This window comes from Lynx rufus, unplaced genomic scaffold, assembly GCF_022079265.1.
Source record: "Lynx rufus isolate CCGP_SWC_20201006 ecotype Redwood Valley unplaced genomic scaffold, mLynRuf1.p SCAF_18, whole genome shotgun sequence".
NCBI classification, from domain to species: Eukaryota; Metazoa; Chordata; class Mammalia; order Carnivora; family Felidae; genus Lynx; species Lynx rufus.
The window spans coordinates 6,502,637-6,522,293 of record NW_025814832.1 but is presented as its reverse complement, the minus strand read 5'-3'; the positions used below and the strand labels follow the sequence as shown (position 1 = coordinate 6,522,293).

The 19,657-nt window shown below is 39.8% G+C and overlaps 1 protein-coding gene across 6 annotated transcripts in view; it reads right to left on the bottom strand.

The window, feature by feature from the left end:
• NF1 (neurofibromin 1) overlaps positions 1–19,657 on the bottom strand; it is a 248,210-nt gene that overhangs the window by 3,830 nt on the left and 224,723 nt on the right. For 4 of the 6 annotated variants that reach the window (XR_006962286.1, XM_047080758.1, XM_047080760.1 and 1 more), the window contains 7 exons: positions 18,416–18,573; positions 15,825–15,947; positions 15,304–15,434; positions 15,016–15,116; positions 13,584–13,726; positions 12,928–12,974; positions 11,501–11,717 (listed from right to left, as the gene is read on the bottom strand). Coding sequence is in view for 5 of the 6 variants with exons in the window: in XM_047080758.1 (XP_046936714.1) it covers positions 11,501–11,717; positions 12,928–12,974; positions 13,584–13,726; positions 15,016–15,116; positions 15,304–15,434; positions 15,825–15,947; positions 18,416–18,573 (920 nt within the window). In the remaining variant the exon portion in view is untranslated. Of the gene's footprint in view, positions 1–10,052; positions 10,152–11,500; positions 11,718–12,927; positions 12,975–13,583; positions 13,727–15,015; positions 15,117–15,303; positions 15,435–15,824; positions 15,948–18,415; positions 18,574–19,657 lie in introns of all 6 variants that reach the window. The other 2 variants (XM_047080763.1, XM_047080761.1) reach the window with 2 other exon arrangements.

Sequence of the window (19,657 nt, the reverse complement as noted above, 5' to 3'; positions counted from 1 at the left end):
AAGACCTTGCCACACACAAAACTTCACGTTTTGTTAAGCAAAATTTGCTATCACGGCAGAAAAACAGCATAAGGAAGAAAAGAAAAAGAACAAACTGACAAGTTGCAAGGAAAAGCTAGAGAGGCAGGCGGGCTTGAGCTGAACGAAAGGCTAGCAGCCACCAGGGAAGACGAGAGCTCCTACCACCAAATCATACCAGAAGCTTCCAGCAGAGGTCAGCTTCTAGCCACATGGCCTTACCGGTGTTTAAACACAGAATATACTCTCCAGTTGCAGAAGATACTGAAATTTGTCATTTCAAAGAAAGGAAGATTTTTTTTTTTTTTAATCACAGTGCCTGTCTCAAAGGAACTCAAGTATTTACTGAGAATATATGACAAAGGTTATACTGTAGAATCTTTTTAAAAAATACTTATTTTGAGAGAGAGAGTGTATGTATGAGCAGGGGTGGGAGAAGGGGAGAGAGAGAGGAAGAGAGAGACTCCCAAGCAGGCTCCATGCTGTCAGCACAGAGCCCGACGTGGGGCTCGAACTCACAAACTGTGAGATCATGATCTGAGTGGAAATTAAGAGTTGGACACTTAACCAATTGAGCTACCCGGGTGCCCCTGTAGAATCTTTGCTTTAACCGTTTCAGCTCTGGCATATCACTTCATGTTCTGCACCTAAAACAGATGCCATTCGTTTCTTTCACGGAGGAGATTTAACCTCCAGAAACTGGGCCCTACGATGAATTTTATCAACAGTCCAAGCAGTGACTTCATAAAAGTAACCGGAAGCAAAACACAACATAGTTAATCAGATTAGTAAAGATTACAAATTAGGTAACAGAATAGTGGTGACCCTGGGAAGTAGTGACTGGAAGGGGGAATGCAGGTAGTTTCTTGGGGGTGTTGGCAATGTTCTGTTTCTTGATCCGGATGTTGGATTTTTAAGTGTTCACTTCTTAAAAGTTCACTAGGTTGTAAATTTGATCTGTGTATTTTTCTGTGACGCTTCAGCAAAATTTACCAAAATAATTACTGATTATACCCACCTATGGTATAACTTGGTGGGACAGCAGAAAGCTGGAGGGCGTGTTGGCAATTTGTATCAAAGTGCAAAGTACTGGTCGATATTTACGGATACAGAAAGATGACCATGATTTAGTAAAAGTAGAAAAAAAAAAAAACAAAAAAAGCTGGGAAAACACCTGCCAGAATACGTTATTTCTGAGTAGCGTTAATTCAGGTAATTTTTACCTAATTCTTATCATACCATTTGATTTTTAAAATAAACATGAAATCTGAGGATGAAAAAATACCCACTTCTGGACAAAGGACCATTTCAAGCCAAGAAGGCTTCATGTTACAGAAGACGGACATAGATCCAGACATCTACTTATTGGCTCATGAAAAGGAAGTGAATTTGTGATGACCTTCTAGGAGCCACATATCATTTAGATGTGGCCCTGAATTCCATTCAGAGTGTAAGGCCGGATGTGCACAGGCTCAACAGGGGTTTGCTGTCTCGAACTTGCCACAGGAAGGCGGACACTTGCTAGTGTTTCTTTATGAGAGTGTGCACCGGGCTGCAAGTCTGAGTGCAGAGTCAGACAGCGCCCCCCACCCCTCCCTAGGAGCCGAGCACAGGGAACCAGCATCTGGAATCTGTCCCGTTCTAACCATGTGTGCAGAAAGATGAATGGAAGAATGCGCACCACGGTGTTCACAGAACGCTTCTCTGGGTGACAGAATTCTGGATGAGCTTTGTCCTCGTCTGCGTGTTTATTTGCATCTTCCTCAGGCGATTTTTACAAAAATAATAACAAAATGCAAAGAAGGCTGCTCATCATCTCTAGCGTGCCCTGAGCTCTGCAGTGTGTGTTTGTGCGGGCTCTTTCCATTGCCACGCCTGTCTCCGTTAGATACGTCCAACCCATTTTTTTCTCCTCTCCATTTCCTTCCTGATGCCTTCTGCAGTCTCCTGCCAGAACTACTTTCTCTCTCTCTCCCTCCCTCTCTCTCTCTCTCTCTCTCTCCTTGCTTCTAGAGGGCATTTGTATCTCTTACAGTCTCCCTGCACCACCAGTTGTGTCTACATCTTATTTCCTCTATGCCCAAAAAAGCAAAGATTATTTATTATTCATTTTCCTTTTCCTTTAGGATCTAGTTGCTATCTTCTTCAGTAAATATGGGCTGAAGGGAATGCTACCAGTTTTAAATGTGATCGCTGTAATTCAGAGCCAAAAAGCGTGCAACCCCTGATCTCGAGGGTGTGGTGTCATATATGGAGTGGAAAAGACAAAAATAATTTTTTTTTAGCTTTCTCCATCCGAAATTGTCATGAATTCAGTGCATATGACCTTCCATTTCCTTAAATCTGCATGGGGCCTACAAGTTCAAGTCCACAGTTCCTTACCTGGGGTCCTATCCTTCATAGAAAGTTAAGATTCAGGCAAAACAAGGATTTAAGAAGAGAAGAGTCTGAAAACAACTGGGAGACAGCCATCAGGAGGAGCTCAGCGTGGGCAACCACGAGGAGGGCCCGTGGCTCTCTGGCAGCAATCCGCCAGCCTGGGGCTTGCTCTCGTGTGCACACCTTTGAGACAGCCTTGCCACTGCTGGGCTGGGCTCACTCCAGGGAGAAGGCACTCGTTCATTACACTGCGAGGGGGCAATGCTTCTGCGGAGGCACAAGGGCCTGCTCACTGATATTCCCAGAATGAAAATCACAGAAGCTGTAGTCACAGACTAAGTCACTAGGGTGAAGGTTTCTCCAAAGAAATACTAAGGATCTTCTATTTTCTGTCAACCAAGTAACTTTCAGACCTCTAAATAAAAATTTAAAAGGCTTATTTATTTCCTGTTAAATGTTAAGGATAGAAAGCAAGCTATAAAGTTTTAGACCTTTACTATGTAAAGAAAAGAAACGGGAGGGAGATGTATCAAAATGTTAAACATTTATAAAATGTATAAAACATAGTAAAATGTTAGAGTGGTGGGATTAAGGGTGATTTTTTTTCTTCTATTTTTCTGAATTTCCTCATTTTTTCCCCCCGAATGAGCACCTGTTCCATTTGGTTAAAAATGTTAAAGTATCACTGACTTTGTCCCATCACCCACAGCCAAAAGCCTCCAGGCTATGTTAGAGGTTGATGTCCTACTTCTGCCCTCATATTAATTTTCATCTCAATTCTTGTTATTGTATGTGTGTTTTCTTCCTACTCGGTGACCCGACTCTACAAGCCACACACAGGTAAATGTGGCATAACTGTTTCCTAACTCCACAGCAAAACTGTTTTACTTTAAAGGAGAAGCTGATATAAACATCTTGGAGGGTCATATGTAAGAAAAAAATCAATTAAAAATGCATTACATTTATACCAGGGTGAAGCATCTTGGAGAAGCCAAGTTAGAACAAAACAGAGCGATCATGGTGCCCAGTTCTGGCATTTTGGTTTCCGGTTTGCACATTTGAGAATTTTGGCAGCATTCTTTCTTTTTGCTCTCTACAATGACATCTAGAAACCTCTCTAGACACTGGTGAGGATCTGGTCTTGGCATCCCAGAGGAAGAACTCTCAGATGGCCAGCCAGACTGCTCAAATGGAGACAGGATCTACCCTGGACCAGTACAGGCGATGCTTTAAATTAGGAAGCAGACTCTGGTGTTGTCCCGCTGAGGCTTTGCAGTCTGGTCTCTTCTTAGGCCCCTAAGCAATGGCTTACCCTTCTGACTCTCAGTGGGCACAAGAGCAAAGCTGCCTGAGGTGATAGAAACCCAGAGGCCACCACCTGAATGAAACAAAGGTAAAAACTTGCGTGGTCCTGATTTCCTAGTTTCGGTACCCCCGCCCCCCCAATATGGGCTGTGGTCAAACACGCAGCCAGTTACAAACATGCAGGACAGAAGAAGCTGGAAATTCTCTAGAGCAGTGTATTAATAAGCACTATGCTTCAATGAATTGTGGTGGTTCCAGATAAAGATGAAATCCTAAACAAAAGGTGTTATTGGCCAGACTTTAGGAAATCAAGAAGGAAAAATGATTACATGACATAATAGTTATTGAAGTTATAAATCTATCTCCTCTGCTCGAACATGAGTTCCTTGAAGGCAGGTATCATGGTTTATATATTTTGATAGCTAGGAATAGGTCTAACCTAACATATAATAAAACACTCCATTTTTAAAATTCACCTATTTTTTTTTTTAAAGACAAAATGTTTTCCCCAAACTGGAACCTATACTTTCATGAAATAATAAAAGGACTGAACCCCTTTTACTTCTTGAGAAGCCAAAGAAAAATGGGTTAATTTGTGAGAGGTCACACAACAAAAAGACTAAGAAGTCAAGTCTCACACCAGCTGCACAGGAGCTCTGGTAGGTTACCTGACCCCGCGTTGCTTAGTTGATTACATACGTAATACGGCAAACCTGTCAGAAAAGTCTTAAGACATATATGAGAAGGCAAACACATCAGAGGGCTCATTTATTACAGACAAGGAAGCAAACATGTCAGAAGACCCAGGTTTGAGTCTTGGTTGGATCAGAACCTAACTTTAGGTTTTAGTTCTTAATCTGTCAATTAAGGGTAAGAGTAGAATTGCCTATTTCCAAGGGCTGTTAGAAGAATCAGACAAGATAATCCATGTGAAGACTTCTTGCACACAGATAAGATAACCACTACAGAAATCAAGACGCTCTTGACACCTGAAATAAAAAAGACCACGTGACGTACTGAAAGGAGTATTAGAACAAATGCAGAGGACTTGAATTTTACACTGGAACGTGCATACTAGGATGTGTACTTAGGACAATGGGATTAAGCACAAAGTACGACCCTTAGAAGAAGAGGTAACAATAGCTTGTTCTTACGGTATAGTAAATACTTTCATGGAGACATGTTAAGTCCGTGTTTGGAAATATTTGTACTTTAAGCTAGATATACAAACTTGTAACTCTAAGAATTAACAAAAATTTTTATGGACTTTTCCTCAATTGCCATTACTTCTTTTTGTATTAGGTCTAACCTTTTTGTGTAATAGTTATAGGAGAGTAAAAGAAGAGGAGACAGCTTTTATAAATTAAACATAAGTGCATCACATTTTTTTCTTCTTAGCCCTTAGAACTAAGTACAGGCCGCATTCCTTTTTTTAAATATGGGGCTAGAGTACACGGGCAGCTTTAATTTGTAAGGAAATACTGGGATTGGGTTTATATTGGTATTGGGGGAAAACAAGTACTTCTAAGCTAGAAACTCTTCCTCAAACGACTTACCCTGCTCTCCCTATTAACTGTCCCTGGGGTGACCCTGCCTGGGTCGGCCCAGGGCTGGGACCGCATGTTCAGTGTTGGGGGCGGCGCAGGGGAGGGCGGGTATAAGCAGCTCCTCACGGAGACAGACTGCACGGCCCCGCAGGCCCAATAAGCACCAGACCTTACAGCGGTGGTGTTACAAGTGCCTCAGGTGCTAAGCCAAACTGTGCTTACAGGGATCGGTGAGTGAAGTCTCATGCCACGTGCCCAGGACGAGCGCGGGGTAAGCGGTATTTCGTGCAAAGCTGACGGAAGGATAGAGTACCTTGATGAGGAAACAGCTGCATGAAAACTGCCGATTTAGAGCAAGGCAGAGAAGCTTCACAGACACGGAATGGAAGGAAAAACAAAAGTGAGTGATGGCCACAGGATTTTTTAAAAGGGTGAAATACGAGTAGGTATGGGATGATTATTATGTTCCCTGGTTTTCAGAAGAAATCAGTTTTGAATTATTGAACTCTGACCATTAATCGCCTAAATATTACACTCTGTAAACAAATGTTAGAACTTCTAATTTTACGGGTAGACATGTTTTTACCACCTCCGTTAGAATAATAATTTTAGTTTAAATCAAGAATTAAACTAAAAAATTAAATGAAAAATTAGAAATTACAGCAAGCAACTGCTCAGCTTAAATTATTTTTCTCCCTGAAATACAGGATAATAATAACACAGAAAAAGAAGGGAAAAATAATCAAGAGAATGCCAAATAAAGGTCTGGGGATACCACATGTAGTTCCCTAAAACATTAAAATTGTTTCAGAGATTTTAAGTAGTCCCTAGAGAGAGGCCTTTAAGTTTCTTCTAAGAGGGAGACATTTTAAACCTGGTAAACGCATCAGGAATGTTACGGGCTCAGAGCTAAGTCTAAGTGTAGAGAAATGGTTTTGACACACTGTTACCGTGCATATAACTGTCAGGGCTACTGGCTAAAGAATGCTTGTAATTCCCAGTTGCTCCACCCAGAAGGTCTGCATTTCAGAAAGAAAGTGAGTAACTTACAGGTTTGGAAACAGTCCCAAAATAAAGTGGAAGGGGTGATTTAAAAACAAAACAAAACAAAACAAAACAAAAAACCCACTCAACTGAAGAGGCTTTTGTTCTAAAAAATTCATGCTCCAATACTAAGAGTAAAATAAGCTAATCAAAGGGGGGGAAAGATCCTTTTTCTAGCAAAAACCATTTAAAATAGATCCCATGCTTGTTTGGGTTAAAAAATCAATTAACACCTCACATTATCTGAGGTCACAAATACGTTATAAAAGTTTTGTCACGACTGTTATGTGATTCTTCCAAACAAACGTCCCTTTGATCCATCAGAAAACAGTATAAAGTACCACATGGCAAGTCCCACAAAAGAGGTCAAATCAAAATAGTTATCTGTGTGCACTTTACCCCTCTTATTCTGAAATCCATTTGAGGGCAGGTATTAAGTCCTACTAGCTTCCCCGCTTCCTTAGGTCTAAAAGAGTTCCTTGCATGGATCTCTGTAGGACAAATATCTGGAGTTTTGGTTATTTTCCACAGAACACTGTAGTATTAATTTTGCACTTAAAAGCAAAGAACCTGTGTATATACAGAATTTGTTAGAAGGAAGTAAAAAATTTAGCTCAAAATCCAATACTGAGTGAGATCCATAGGCAAAAACCGTGATGTCGCTGGTGACCATGGTCTCTCTCATCTTTACGTGTCCCAGAGTGCCTTAGGGTACACCTCCAAAACGGATGTTCAAATGTTTACTGAATTAAATTACAGTGTGAAAAATACTAGGAGACCTTGGCAGAGTATCAATTAAATTTTAATACACTGGAAGTGGATCTGCTTAATTTCTTTTTAATGAGTACTAATTCCATCTGGATTTTATTTCTGATACACTTGCTCTTTAATGTGCACAGAAGATGCCAGGAGACTGCACCTGAAATGGTTATAAAGCACTCAGAACTACGGCTTTAAAAAGGCTTCTTTGGGGCGCCTGGGTGGCGCAGTCGGTTAAGCGGCCGACTTCAGCTCAGGTCACGATCTCGCGGTCCGTGAGTTCGAGCCCCGCGTCAGGCTCTGGGCTGATGGCTCAGAGCCTGGAGCCTGTTTCCGATTCTGTGTCTCCCTCTCTCTCTGCCCCTCCCCCCTTCATGCTCTGTCTCTGTCTCAAAAATAAATAAACATTAAAAAAAAAAAATTAAAAAAAAAAAAAAGGCTTCTTTGCTCAGCATCTACAGGAGCCACTCATGGCTTGGCCTTAAGCAAGACAGAGGGTACTCCTCCCTCCCACCCCCGCCCCGCTCCCTGCCTGCCCCAACATTTTTAAGTGGATGGACCTGATTTTCTAGCTCTAATCCTGGTTCTTCCATTCAAGTCCAACTCTACCACCCTGGACCTAATAGTGGATTAAAAAATCAATTTGGAATATTCTTATATATGAGAGAGTAAATTCCATGCATTCTCTTCAGGGTTCTCTTAGTGGCATTTGGGAAAATCTGAAGAGGCAAAGTTTTATGTCCATTTGGCTAAAAGGTCCACAGTTAATACAATTTTACATGCACTGAACTCCACTGATGGCTCCACCGATGCCAAATTCAATTTCAACTAGGGAGGGAGTCAGAAAACAGCCATTTACACATTTTAAAATAATAGATTTATCAAATAATCCTCCTTGTGCTAAGGGGATAGACAAGTGAGCTAATGATAATTTGTCAAGAAGAATGCATTTTCAGAGGCAATTGCTTTGTGTAAGTAAATGACCACCCCTTCCTCAAAAGCTGGTGGTTGATGAATTACCACCCAAAGTTTTTTTTATTTAAGTGAGGTTTAATGTTTCGGAGTGGGAGAGAGTTTACGAATCTCTTACCTAGCTGATTTGACAGCAGAGAAGGCTGGTTGGTGACCAAAAAGAAAATACAGCCGAGTGGCTGACCCTGCTAAGGAACAAAGATGTAGACAGCAGTGCCTTGATTGACAAGGAAAGTTTGCAGTGAAGAGCTGGGCTCTATGCAGATCAGCAACCGTGGCTTTTTGACATAGGACAACAGAGACTTCACTTGCTTACAGCTCAGGAGATTGGGTGCAGATTAATGTTGGGTAATTTGATGGCAAGCCACATTTGTGCTCCATTTCAGGGGGTGACATCGAGTTTCTTTAAATACTTACGCTTGGGACTTGGCTAATGGGAGTGGAGATAGGGAAATATTTTGCTTTTTATACAGCCAAACAGCAAAGTTGAAATGCTAGGCTGAGTTAGGAATCTGGGTAAGATTCATCACCTCTTTCAGCCCTTTGATATCAGCAAATTCCACTCCATAAAGAACAGACGGGACAGGAATCTAAGATTACATGTAGCTAGAGATACAAAGCAGTATACCTAATTACAAATGAAGCATTAACTCTTACAGAGGTAATTCCATAAGAGCAAAAGACAAAAGTGCAGCAATTATATATACATAGATAAACCAGGATCCCTTCATAGAGATGAGCCCACAATTTAAAGATAAAAATGGGTTTGTTTCATTGGAGAGTGACATCACTACTGAAAGGATAACCACCTTCTCCAAAAACATGCGGTAAATTAATCTGGTAAACCAAGGACACATGATTTGCAATTGAGAGCTAGGAATTGCTGAACACCACGATTTTACGTAATTAATTCTATTGCTTTTAAAGCTTCAGTTTCCTTTAAGAATAGTGGCAGGTTTCCAGAGTGTGGCAGTCCATTCAAGCAGCCGTCTGAAGAACTACTGGGTGTGACACTCCTGGTTTGAAACTGTAACCAAAAAATTGCTTCTCAGCCTTTTGGCTAAGAGTACGTATAAAACTGTAACAAACACCACACATACTATTTTCTGATTTTTATAAACAGTTCTAAATAAGAGGTTGCAGGGTAGGGCTATTTTTTTTTTTTTTAAACCAATACAGGATATGAGCAATTAATCAACTAGCAGGGGAACCTGTACTGTTACCTTTATTCTCAATCTGATTACTTTACTGTCTCCATTAGTGGGCAAAGATGGGCAGAAATCTCCCTAACAATTAGTCCGGGTGTAAAAAAACAAAAAAGAGTTAATATAAAAACAAATAATCATTTTGACAGGTTTAACACCACTTTAGTAGCCCAAGAGCCAAAAGTTTGATGGAAATAGACCAAACTTTAAAAAAAACAAGAGGACAGTATAGACAGAGTCTACACATTTCTGATTGTCATTAACATTACAAACAACAAGGAACCCAGAAAACAGCCCTACAGAAGAAAAGGAGCGGTGGACTTAGGGTGAGGCAGGTGGAAGTAATGAGACAGCAATAAATAGACACATAAATGAAAGAAAAAGGGAGATGAAGGGAAGGAAGAAAGGTGATGGATACGTCACAGATATGGAAGACAATGTATGCGGTAGAGCACTAGCCTTGGTTCTGGAGAAGAACTGCGTGATAAAGCAATTACCTTCACTCTTCTAAACCTTAATTGCCCCATCACCCTCAACCCTGGCGGGCCTAGAACTAAATTATCTCTGTAGTTCTCCTTAGCTCCAAAATGCTAAGATTTGGAGAGGATGGTAATGGTGAGGGAAAGAATTCAGTGGCTGGAATATCTAGAAGAAAGTGTATTTTAAGTTTTTCCCTGGCTTTAATGGTTGGAACACTGATAATGGGTCAAGATCACAGGCATACCCTAGGGCAGTGCCTCTCACACTCCAGTGTATGTAAGGATCACCCAGGGTGTTTATTAAAGCAGACTGCTGGTGGGGCCCCACTCTTGGACTTTCTTACGTAGGAGGTCTGCAGTGGGACTGTAGCACCTGCATTCTAGCGAGCTCCCAAATGACGCTGATGCTGGTCTAGGAATCACACTTGGAGAAACACTGTCCTCTGGAATAAGGGACAGAGGGCAAAGGAACATGGTTACATGCGGAAGGGAAGTTGGCCAGATTTCTTTTATTTCTTGGAGGAAAAAAGAAATGCAGTAAGGTGACTGATAAATAAATGCTGGACCAAATGGTTTGTTTCCTCTGCTAACCAAAGCTTTGTTGTTGACCAGAGCTTAATAGATGGATACAGGTTAATGAGATGGTTTATCATGCGAATTGGCTATTATACTTGCCGAGTTCTTCAGGCCTTTGAAATTATGCATGTTTAAATATTCAGGCAAAACTAGGATTATAAACTTGGGGGTTCTACTTATGTGTCTTGAACATCACAAAATAGGAGTAATACATTACTTGGCTTTTAAAAAGAAAATCCATGCTAACACCTAAAAAAGAACAGCGTATAGTACCTTTTCCTTATAGAATGAGCTGCTTCCTAAGTAGAATTTTCAGATAATGGAACTTTAAACGCAAAACCTTTTTTAAAAATTTTTTTACCATTTCAGAAGGGTATCATTCTGAATAGCAAACATGACTACACAGAAGCTCTCCCTCACTACCCACTGTCATCATCATATACAGTGGCATCAGTTCTGCCCTGAGTAACACCTTTGATGTGGACCAGAGGTGTATGAAAACATTCACTGGGACACTGGATGAGCCCAGGAGTCGGTAAAGTTTGCCATCCCTGCCATCTTGTGTGCCTCAGCCCTGCTCAAGCTATTAGCTGTTCTTTCTCAGTGTACCCACTTCTTGGCTGTGTGTTTGCATTGGCATATTTTTCCCATGTGGACCTAAGAGTGACTCCATGGTAAAGGAACACACTTACGAGCTTGAAGATGTTATTTTCTTGAGATGGCTTTTTTCTGGTTGTTAATTTATAGATTTTCAGGTTGGTCTCTGGATGGTTGAGTTGTTGCTGGCAACGGGGAGAGGGGGGTACTACCGTACTTTGTGTATTTTTTGGATATGGTACGCTGTACCAGAGACATAGAAGCCCTTAGGGCAAGGCTAATATATCTAGGAAGGGAATTCTAATTCTCTTCACTTACAGGGTAAGGTAACAGAGGTTGCTCTTCCTGGCCAAATTCTCAAAAATTATCAACCTTAGAACAACACTATGTGAACACTAAACATTTCACTATCTTATGAATAACTGTTTGAAAGTAGAAAGCTTTATAGAATAACAAAATTCAAGTCAACTCTAAGGTAAAGAAGAAATGTAAGATGAACCTCATGATCAAAAGGAGCAAAATGTACTATAAATATACTATAACCTGATAACAAGGGAAGTCCTGATGTTGGTATATTAATAGTATTGCTCAAATTTATATAAAGATTACATTTACTAACCTGGGGAATGCTGGGAAGTTGCGAGTGAGGTCATGGAATTAGAAAGGTTAAGGTTAGCAGTGATACTAAGCTGGCTCTGCACTGCAGGAGGATAAGGAGAAGTGGGTGTCAGGAGGGACTCCTCACTGGTTTCTTCATCAATTCCAGGCAAATACGTGTCAATCAAGGCATCAAGAAACTTAACAATAAGCTCAGCATAGTCTGGGATTTGGGTTTGCTGTAATGGAAAATATAGGAAATTATTTTAGCTCCATTCTTTTTTTCTGTAAATCCCCTCTGAAGCCACAAAAGATTAACTCAATTTTTGTCTTGGGCTTAATGTACTGCTTTTCTTCTTTTGTATTCTGCAGCGCTAAAAGGGGGCGGGGAGAGGTTGGTGTAGTATTTCTAGACTACCATGGGACTTAATGTGGGGAATTTTATTTGGCTTACACCTACAGCTTCCGAATGAACCTGTAATTACTGAAAGCCATGCAGAAGCAAAGACGGCATTGATCCTGAGACAATAAAACCATCAGGAATGATGTCTAGTCAGTTTTCCAAAACAGAGAAAACGAACAGAGTATCATCATTCCAGCTGCCATTTACATATTCGACTAACTGAACACTGGGAAGGGCAGAGAATTGCGTGCAACTACACACATTCCTGCACGATATACTTACTTCTAGGAACTCAGACCCATTTTAAAAATCACAACGTTGGCATATCAAAAGATATTCAGTAATAACTGAACAAAATAAAAATGAAATACTGAATTCATAAAACTAGGACACTGCACTAGGAACTGTAGGGGGAAGAAACAGAAGTCCTGCCTTCAAGGAATCTCAATCTAGAGGAACCAGTAATAGAATCATCAAAAACACATTTATGTAGCACTATATCAACTAACGCCAATCAAAGAAAAAAAATGAGTAGAAACAAATAAGGATATATTCAGGGAAGAATGAATCTAATCCAACAGGTTGGAAGGAAAAATGTTTTCAGGAGGTAATTTTTTTTTTCATTATGTAATTTTTTTAAGAACGGAGATTGAGTTGAAATATAACATTATATTACTTTTGGGTCACGAGGTAGATTTTAGCCACAGGTAATGCTCCTTTCTGATTACAAGATACTTAAGTGTATGCATTACGATCATCAAACACATGAGTGACCGAGAGCAGAAAACTTTGCAGAAGTTCATCACACCCTTCTGAAAAGTCAAGCCTAAGTGGAACTGAGTTGTTTTTTGGTAAAAACTAATATATAAACCTATTAAAGGTGCTGCTTCTTGGAAAGAGTCTATGGTGGAAAACATTTTAGAAAAATAATGTGTTTATTGTGAATCATCATTCTGGTTTTCAGAGTATTGTATGTTCTCAGAGCAGGTACACTAATATGAATAAAAACTTTCATTTTGTCAGTAGAGAAAAAAATATTTTCTTACCTTTGAAAAGGGTCCTGCAAACCGCCACAAGCCATTAAAACCAAAACCTGCAACAAATCAAATGTTACTCTTACAACAAGCATGATACTCTCTTAATCTTTTTTTTTTCAATGTTTTTTTATTTATTTTTGGGACAGAGAGAGACAGAGCATGAACGGGGGAGGGGCAGAGAGAGAGGGAGACACAGAATCGGAAACAGGCTCCAGGCTCTGAGCCATCAGCCCAGAGCCTGACGCGGGGCTCGAACTCACGGACCGCGAGATCGTGACCTGGCTGAAGTCGGACGCTTAACCGACTGCGCCACCCAGGCGCCCGATACTCTCTTAATCTTAACAGAAATTAAATAAGTTGTATAGTTGATGACATTTAAAACCTACACACATTTGAAACTTTTTTTTTTTTTTTTTACAATGAATGTCAGGGTAGATTAAAACTCACTTAAACTCAGTATAAAACCATATTGCAATTTTAAAAAGTTGTGAACCACAACTTTGTATTGTATTGAACAACTGAACACGCGATGAAAAGAGTCAGAAAACGGCATATGGAGAGAGAAGTATGAACAAGCCGATCCCTTATAAAGAATTCTTTAGTCATGCATTCTGTAACAGCGCTCATTTTAGCAAGTTCATCAACCATCCTCCTGAGACATTTACTTTGCAGGTACGATGTCTGGTACTGTGGTGGAGATTCCTCATGGTACACCACACTCTGCACAATTCCATGAATTGGATTTAACAAATTTGGATCTTGGCACAATGACAACAGGGTGTTGATCTTAGAGTCCAACAAATTGTGTCTAAGAAAAAAACAAAAACAAAACACAGGAACATTTTAAAGGAAACTTACATGGTAATATACACTGGAAAAGATCATATATTCCCCAGAACAACGTGATAAAGATGAAGGGAGAGGGTTTTTTTTTTTTTTTACTTTCTGGTGTTTTGCAATTTTCTACAATAAACATATGAATTTATTTTCGTGGTTTGTCCTTTTTAGTCGTCAAGAAAAATATGGTAAAAACAACCAACTAGTACTGCCATGCAACCGTGTTTAATTATATATGGTGACTGCTCAAGACAAGGTTGGCTTCTGTCATTTGACATGTTTTAGGACCATTTCTTTCTGCTGACTGTTGATATGTACCCAGGGAGTTAAAACTAAATTTAATATCAGTCACTTTAGGAAAGCAAAATTAATTTGGAGGGGTGGAACATATGATCTATTCAAAATTAAGAGGAAATTAACTATGTCTAACCCGGCCACACTCCATTAATAGAAATAACCAAAAGCCAACTATATAAAATTCTGACATTTTAAAATGAGATTAAACAAAAGTAAGGATATAATGATACTACATAGAAGGTCTAGATCAGGAATAGAATATCCCATGTTTCTTTGGGTTATTTAGATTTGAATACTTTTTTTTTTTTAATTTTTTTTTTTAACGTTTATTGATTTTTGAGACAGAGAGAGACAGAGCATGAACGGGGTGGCTCAGAGAGAGAGAGGGAGACACAGAATATGAAACAGGCTCCAGGTTCTGAGCTGTCAGCACAGAGCCCGATGCGGGGCTCAAACCCACGAACTGCGAGATCATGACCTGAGCCGAAGTCGGATGCTTAACCGACTGAGCCACCCAGGCGCCCCTAGATTTGAATACTTTGAGGCTAATATGATCTTTGCTCTTCAGAGAGAATAAAAGTCATCTCCTATATAGAAGGTTAATTTTGTTTTCACTCAGCTGTGGGTAAACACACAAGCTCTACCAAAAAAGAAACCAAAACAGGTACATACAGCATCTAACAGTTTGCTGCTAAGTGAGGGAATGAACAATGCTCATCAGGATGAAGCCTTCAGAAAATCAACAAGATAAAAAAAAAAAAAAAATGTTTTCCCTAATAGGCCAAAACTAGTCTTGGCCCCCACTAAACCACTGTCTCTAAGCTGAAATCTCTATCACACTGTCTTGTATCCCCCCCACTCCACAACCGGTGAACATTATTGGATGATACTTTGCCTGAGCTTTTATAAAACACATGACTTCAAGATAGATACAAAAGTCAAACACAAACAAGAGATACTTACACGACTGGAAAAACCTTGGGGAAAACAACACTGGCTTCCGCTAAGTATTCATAAAGAATTCGCTGATCAAACTCATCCGTGGTATATTTTACCAGCGTAGCCTGCCAAAGTGCAAAAAAGTCAACAAAACACATTTTATTCTGTGGCTGAACTGTTATCTGTTCTGGTGAGAGGCAGAAGACCGTCTTCCTTTTCATGTTTTTAATATTTAAGGGCCTCCCAAGAATAGACTGCAATAAAAACTTGAGGGCAAAAAACCCACCCCCCACGAAAGGTCAAAAATTTTACCAGAACGGTAAGAAGAAGTGCTTGGATCTTTGGATCAGTAAGTACTTCTTCATCCAAGAGAACATTTGATTCAGACACCGAAACTTTACGCAAATGCGGGTGTTGTTGTGATGAGGAAATCCGCTGAGTTTCTGCAGTGAGATACGGATTAACACAATCAGCTGTATTAACCGAACATTCACACCAGATACCACTTCACCTAACATTTTACTGTTACTTCTATAATTCAATAGCTTTTTAGCAGGTACTTAAAACAGCAACATCAATATCTTACAGAATTAATATTCACCTACACAGAAGTTCTGGCCAGCTGTTTACAATGCTGTATATCATATATATGATTACTTTTTATACAGGTTTCAGGAATACTTTCATTTTAAGGACTGTATAGCTTATCTTCTGAACAAGAGCAAACGCGTCTATATTTCATCCTAAAGATTCTAAGAAATGGCTGGAAAGCAAATATGGCTCTCCCATCTTATTTTCAATGATCTAGATCAATTATTAACTCTGTTTCTCACCCATTTCATAATCAGTTTCTGCTACTCTCCTCATTTTGGGGGGTGTTGTGATCCCTGATTCCATTTCTTGCCTTTTAGGAGCCTTTGTGTCTGATATCAAGTGATCAAAACTTTTCCTTGTTCCTATAAACAAAAGTTACAGAATATGGCAGTTCATTAACCACAGTGTCTGTGAATAGGATTTATACTAAAAAGAAAATGTTTGGACATCAAGTGTTTAAGTTTTCATTTAAGGACCCAAAGAAAGCTCAAACACATCCCTGGGGGCAGAGTCTCGCTCCTTTAGTTTCCATCTTGTCAAGGAATTTTGGCCCCACGGCTTTCCATCTCAGGACCGGATGTACCTCATTGGTCCAAATTAAACTGAGATTACATTCACCACACTGGAGGTAACCAACTCTGCCAACAAGTACAATGTTTGGTGATGAGTATAGGGGTATGCACTGTTCAGCTGCAAAGATCAACTATGTCTGAACAGCCTTTTCTCAATTTAAGAAATTCTGCTCGTGGCAAGAATTAGTCATTAGCATGAAAATTTTCCACATGTGGGCAAGATCAAAGTTTGATTTTAACGCTTCAGTTTTGAAAACAACATTTGCATGCCTGAAAGTACTAAATAATAGATATACTGGGACATGCTTCAAAAATGGCAAGTAGCACCGTCTCCACTTGGCTTTGAGTCTAAGTCACGTATCGCACTACATGAAATACCTTTCTCTTATTTCAAGTAATGAAGGTGAGGGGCGCCTGGGTGGCTCAGTCGGTTAAGCGCCCGACTTTGGCTCAGGTCACGATCTCGTGGTCTGTGGGTTCGAGCCCCACATCGGGCTCTGTGCCGACAGCTCAGAGCCTGGGGCCTGCTTCGGATTCTGTGTCTCCCTCTCTCTCTACCCCTCCCCTGCTTGCACTCTGTCTCTCTCTCTCTCAAAACTAAATAAACATTTAAAAAAATTTTTTTAAGTGGTGACAGTGGACTATTTAGACTTGCACTAAGTCTCGTCCGTTCTACTTCAGACATCACCACACACCTGACCCCTCTTCTCCATTCTCTCATTGCTCCTGCCTTAGTGTAGGTCCACACTGTCTGTTTGGATGCTCTATCAATCCCTTATGTGGTCCCTTTGCCAAACATCTCTGACTATTTCTCCACATCACAGCCAGAAAAACTTGCCTAAAAACAAAATTTGGTAACAACCCTTCCGTGCTTAAAGATCCCTGCTGGGTACAAAAGGCTAAATCTCTTAACGTGGCATATAAAGTCTCCCGCACGTCACTCCCCTCTCTTGAACGCTCGCCTTCCTCACCCTGTATCTGTCAGGCAAGTGCACAGTAAATCTTCAAGACCCAAAAGTTCAAAAAGTTCAAAGTTACTTCCTCTCTGCAGTGTTTCCTAATTTCCCCAGATCCTCAGTTTCTCCTCAGCAAGACATGTTACTTAGCGGCACACTTGGGGATGCTTTCGTAATCAGTGGATTATAAGCCTAGCTACCAAGCTATGAGCTCTTCAAGGCAGAGACCATAACTTTTTCATCTAGCACGTGGGCTAACTGAATTCAATAGTACGTTTTCTCTAAAGTTAGTTTTGCACTTACAACTTCCTTAGCATGAAAATCCAGAATTACAAAACACAAAGTAACTAGGAAACTCCTGGAAGACTCTTTTGTGACAAAGTATAAACAGAAAGAAACTCAAACAAAAGGTAACAACCCTATGTGACTAGTGACAGTGATTAACCTTCACGGTTTCTATTTCTTTCATGGCTCACTAGCAGATTATTTATTTCACCCTTCATTGTTTGTTCACTGTTTTCCTTATGAACAGAAACATTTTCCCAATACCCAAAGATATTTAAAAATATGCTTGTATGGATAACTGAGACCCACTGAGCCATTCATGGTCACTGAAATATGGATCCCAAGGTATTCTAGAAACAATTCCAACTTCAGACAAAGTTCCTCTGTGGTGGCATGAGGTCAGTGAGCTCTCTCATTATTTACTTTCAGTTTTTGTAAAGGGAGAGGGTTTCACAGAATTTTAGGTATACCTCTCTCATCGACAAATGCTGATGTAACTGAGCAATCTTCATTTTCAAAAAGAATCATATAGTAATAAAAAATACAGTCATCAAAAAAATCTTACTTTGTTGTCTTTTTAAAGAAAAGGTGGCAAGTAGCATTATTACAGCTTCATAGCTTATTGATGTATTCTGCCCTCAGGCGATACTTTTGGGGAAATATATTGTTAAAGGCCCTGCATCTGAGTGTGGCCAGACTCCTTTCTCGGACTAATGTTTCCCCAACTCTCATTTCCCTCCTGCCCGGCCAAGGCAGAACAAAATGAGGATAAGCACAGTATTTCATCTAGGAATCAGAAAAAACTGGTTCAAGATCCTGTTCTCATTTCTGTTTAACTGATATGGCTTAACTGACTTATCTATCAAACTCTCTTGTAATTGGCATCAAAAACTTTGCTATATCAAAATGGGAAATTTTGATAATTGTGAACAGCTTTGAATAATCTTCCAAGAGTGAAAGTATCTGGCCGTTAAAAAAAAAAGTTTAACAAACTCTATGTAATTTAGATAAACTAACCCAGCAACTTCTTCGTGTTGGCCTGAGAAGGCTGCCCCATGTCCAAGCTCATGGACTTCCTGGCCCGGGGACTGGTCTGGCCCACGGCTGGATAGGTGGCTGCAAGGTACCCCTCAGAACCTTTGGGAGATGACCACGGCTGGTTCTCCTTTAGCGTCCTGAGAGATTTAAACGATTGAGAAGAATTAGGTAACATGGTGACAAAGACAACCACTGTTTGCCCCTCTCAATTGGCTGTCCTATTTCCCAATGACAGAAATCACTTAATTTTAAAACTGCACTTTAAAAGGCTTTAGGGTACAAGCTCTTAGTGTATGTCCAAGAAATATTCTCTTTCTTCCTTTGTTTCTTGAATCTATTTGGGAAATTTTCTTAAAAATTAGCACTTTTCTCCTACTTTCCTGCCACGACGTCTTATACACAGTAGGGACTCACTGATGCTTGGCAGAACTGTACCACGTTGATTTTTTAATCAGGGGAAATCAAGTCTAAACAGGCAATTGTATTCTTGGTTTAAACCAAGAAAAGCAACTATACTTTGACAAAGGAACACAAGCAAACTCATTTTTTCCTTTTCAGGACCAAAAGGGCATATGTCAGAGAAATATAATCCGAGAAATGATTGAAGAATAAGACTATCGAAAACCAAGTGTGCCTGGAAAACTTCTGCATACACTGCTAAAATCTCAGTGGGAAACTGTGGAAGACTTTTTAATCGAAAAGTGGGATGGTGATAAATTGAATGATAGAAGCTCTACAGCTACACAATTACGTTCCTACATTCAACATGGTACCTAAAACTTAAAGATGTCTTTTAATTGAAAATATAGAAAGTCTCCAAAGTTTCATGTAATTTCTCCATGTTATAGTGAAAAATATACTACCCCAAACCACATACAACAGTGGGCATAATGTGATTATTCTACCAACTAAATCCACACCATAGAAAAATTTTAAGTAAGTTTAGCGTGATGGGAATAAATACAACAAATGTGTCGGCATGTGTATCTTTGCACAAATCTGTATAGCTTAGTTTTCTATCATTAAGAATGTGATGTTGCTTATATTTCATGTTGGTTTTTTCCTAGGCCCTTTCTTACAACTCGGTAATTTCAAAATCATCTCTTTTCATTACTCAACTGGTTTGTGCTTAACAGAGGCAAACTAATGTTAACATGAGCACAGTTAGATTAGAAGAAGAGAAACTTTCCTACTACTAATCCACATTAAACATGGTATGTG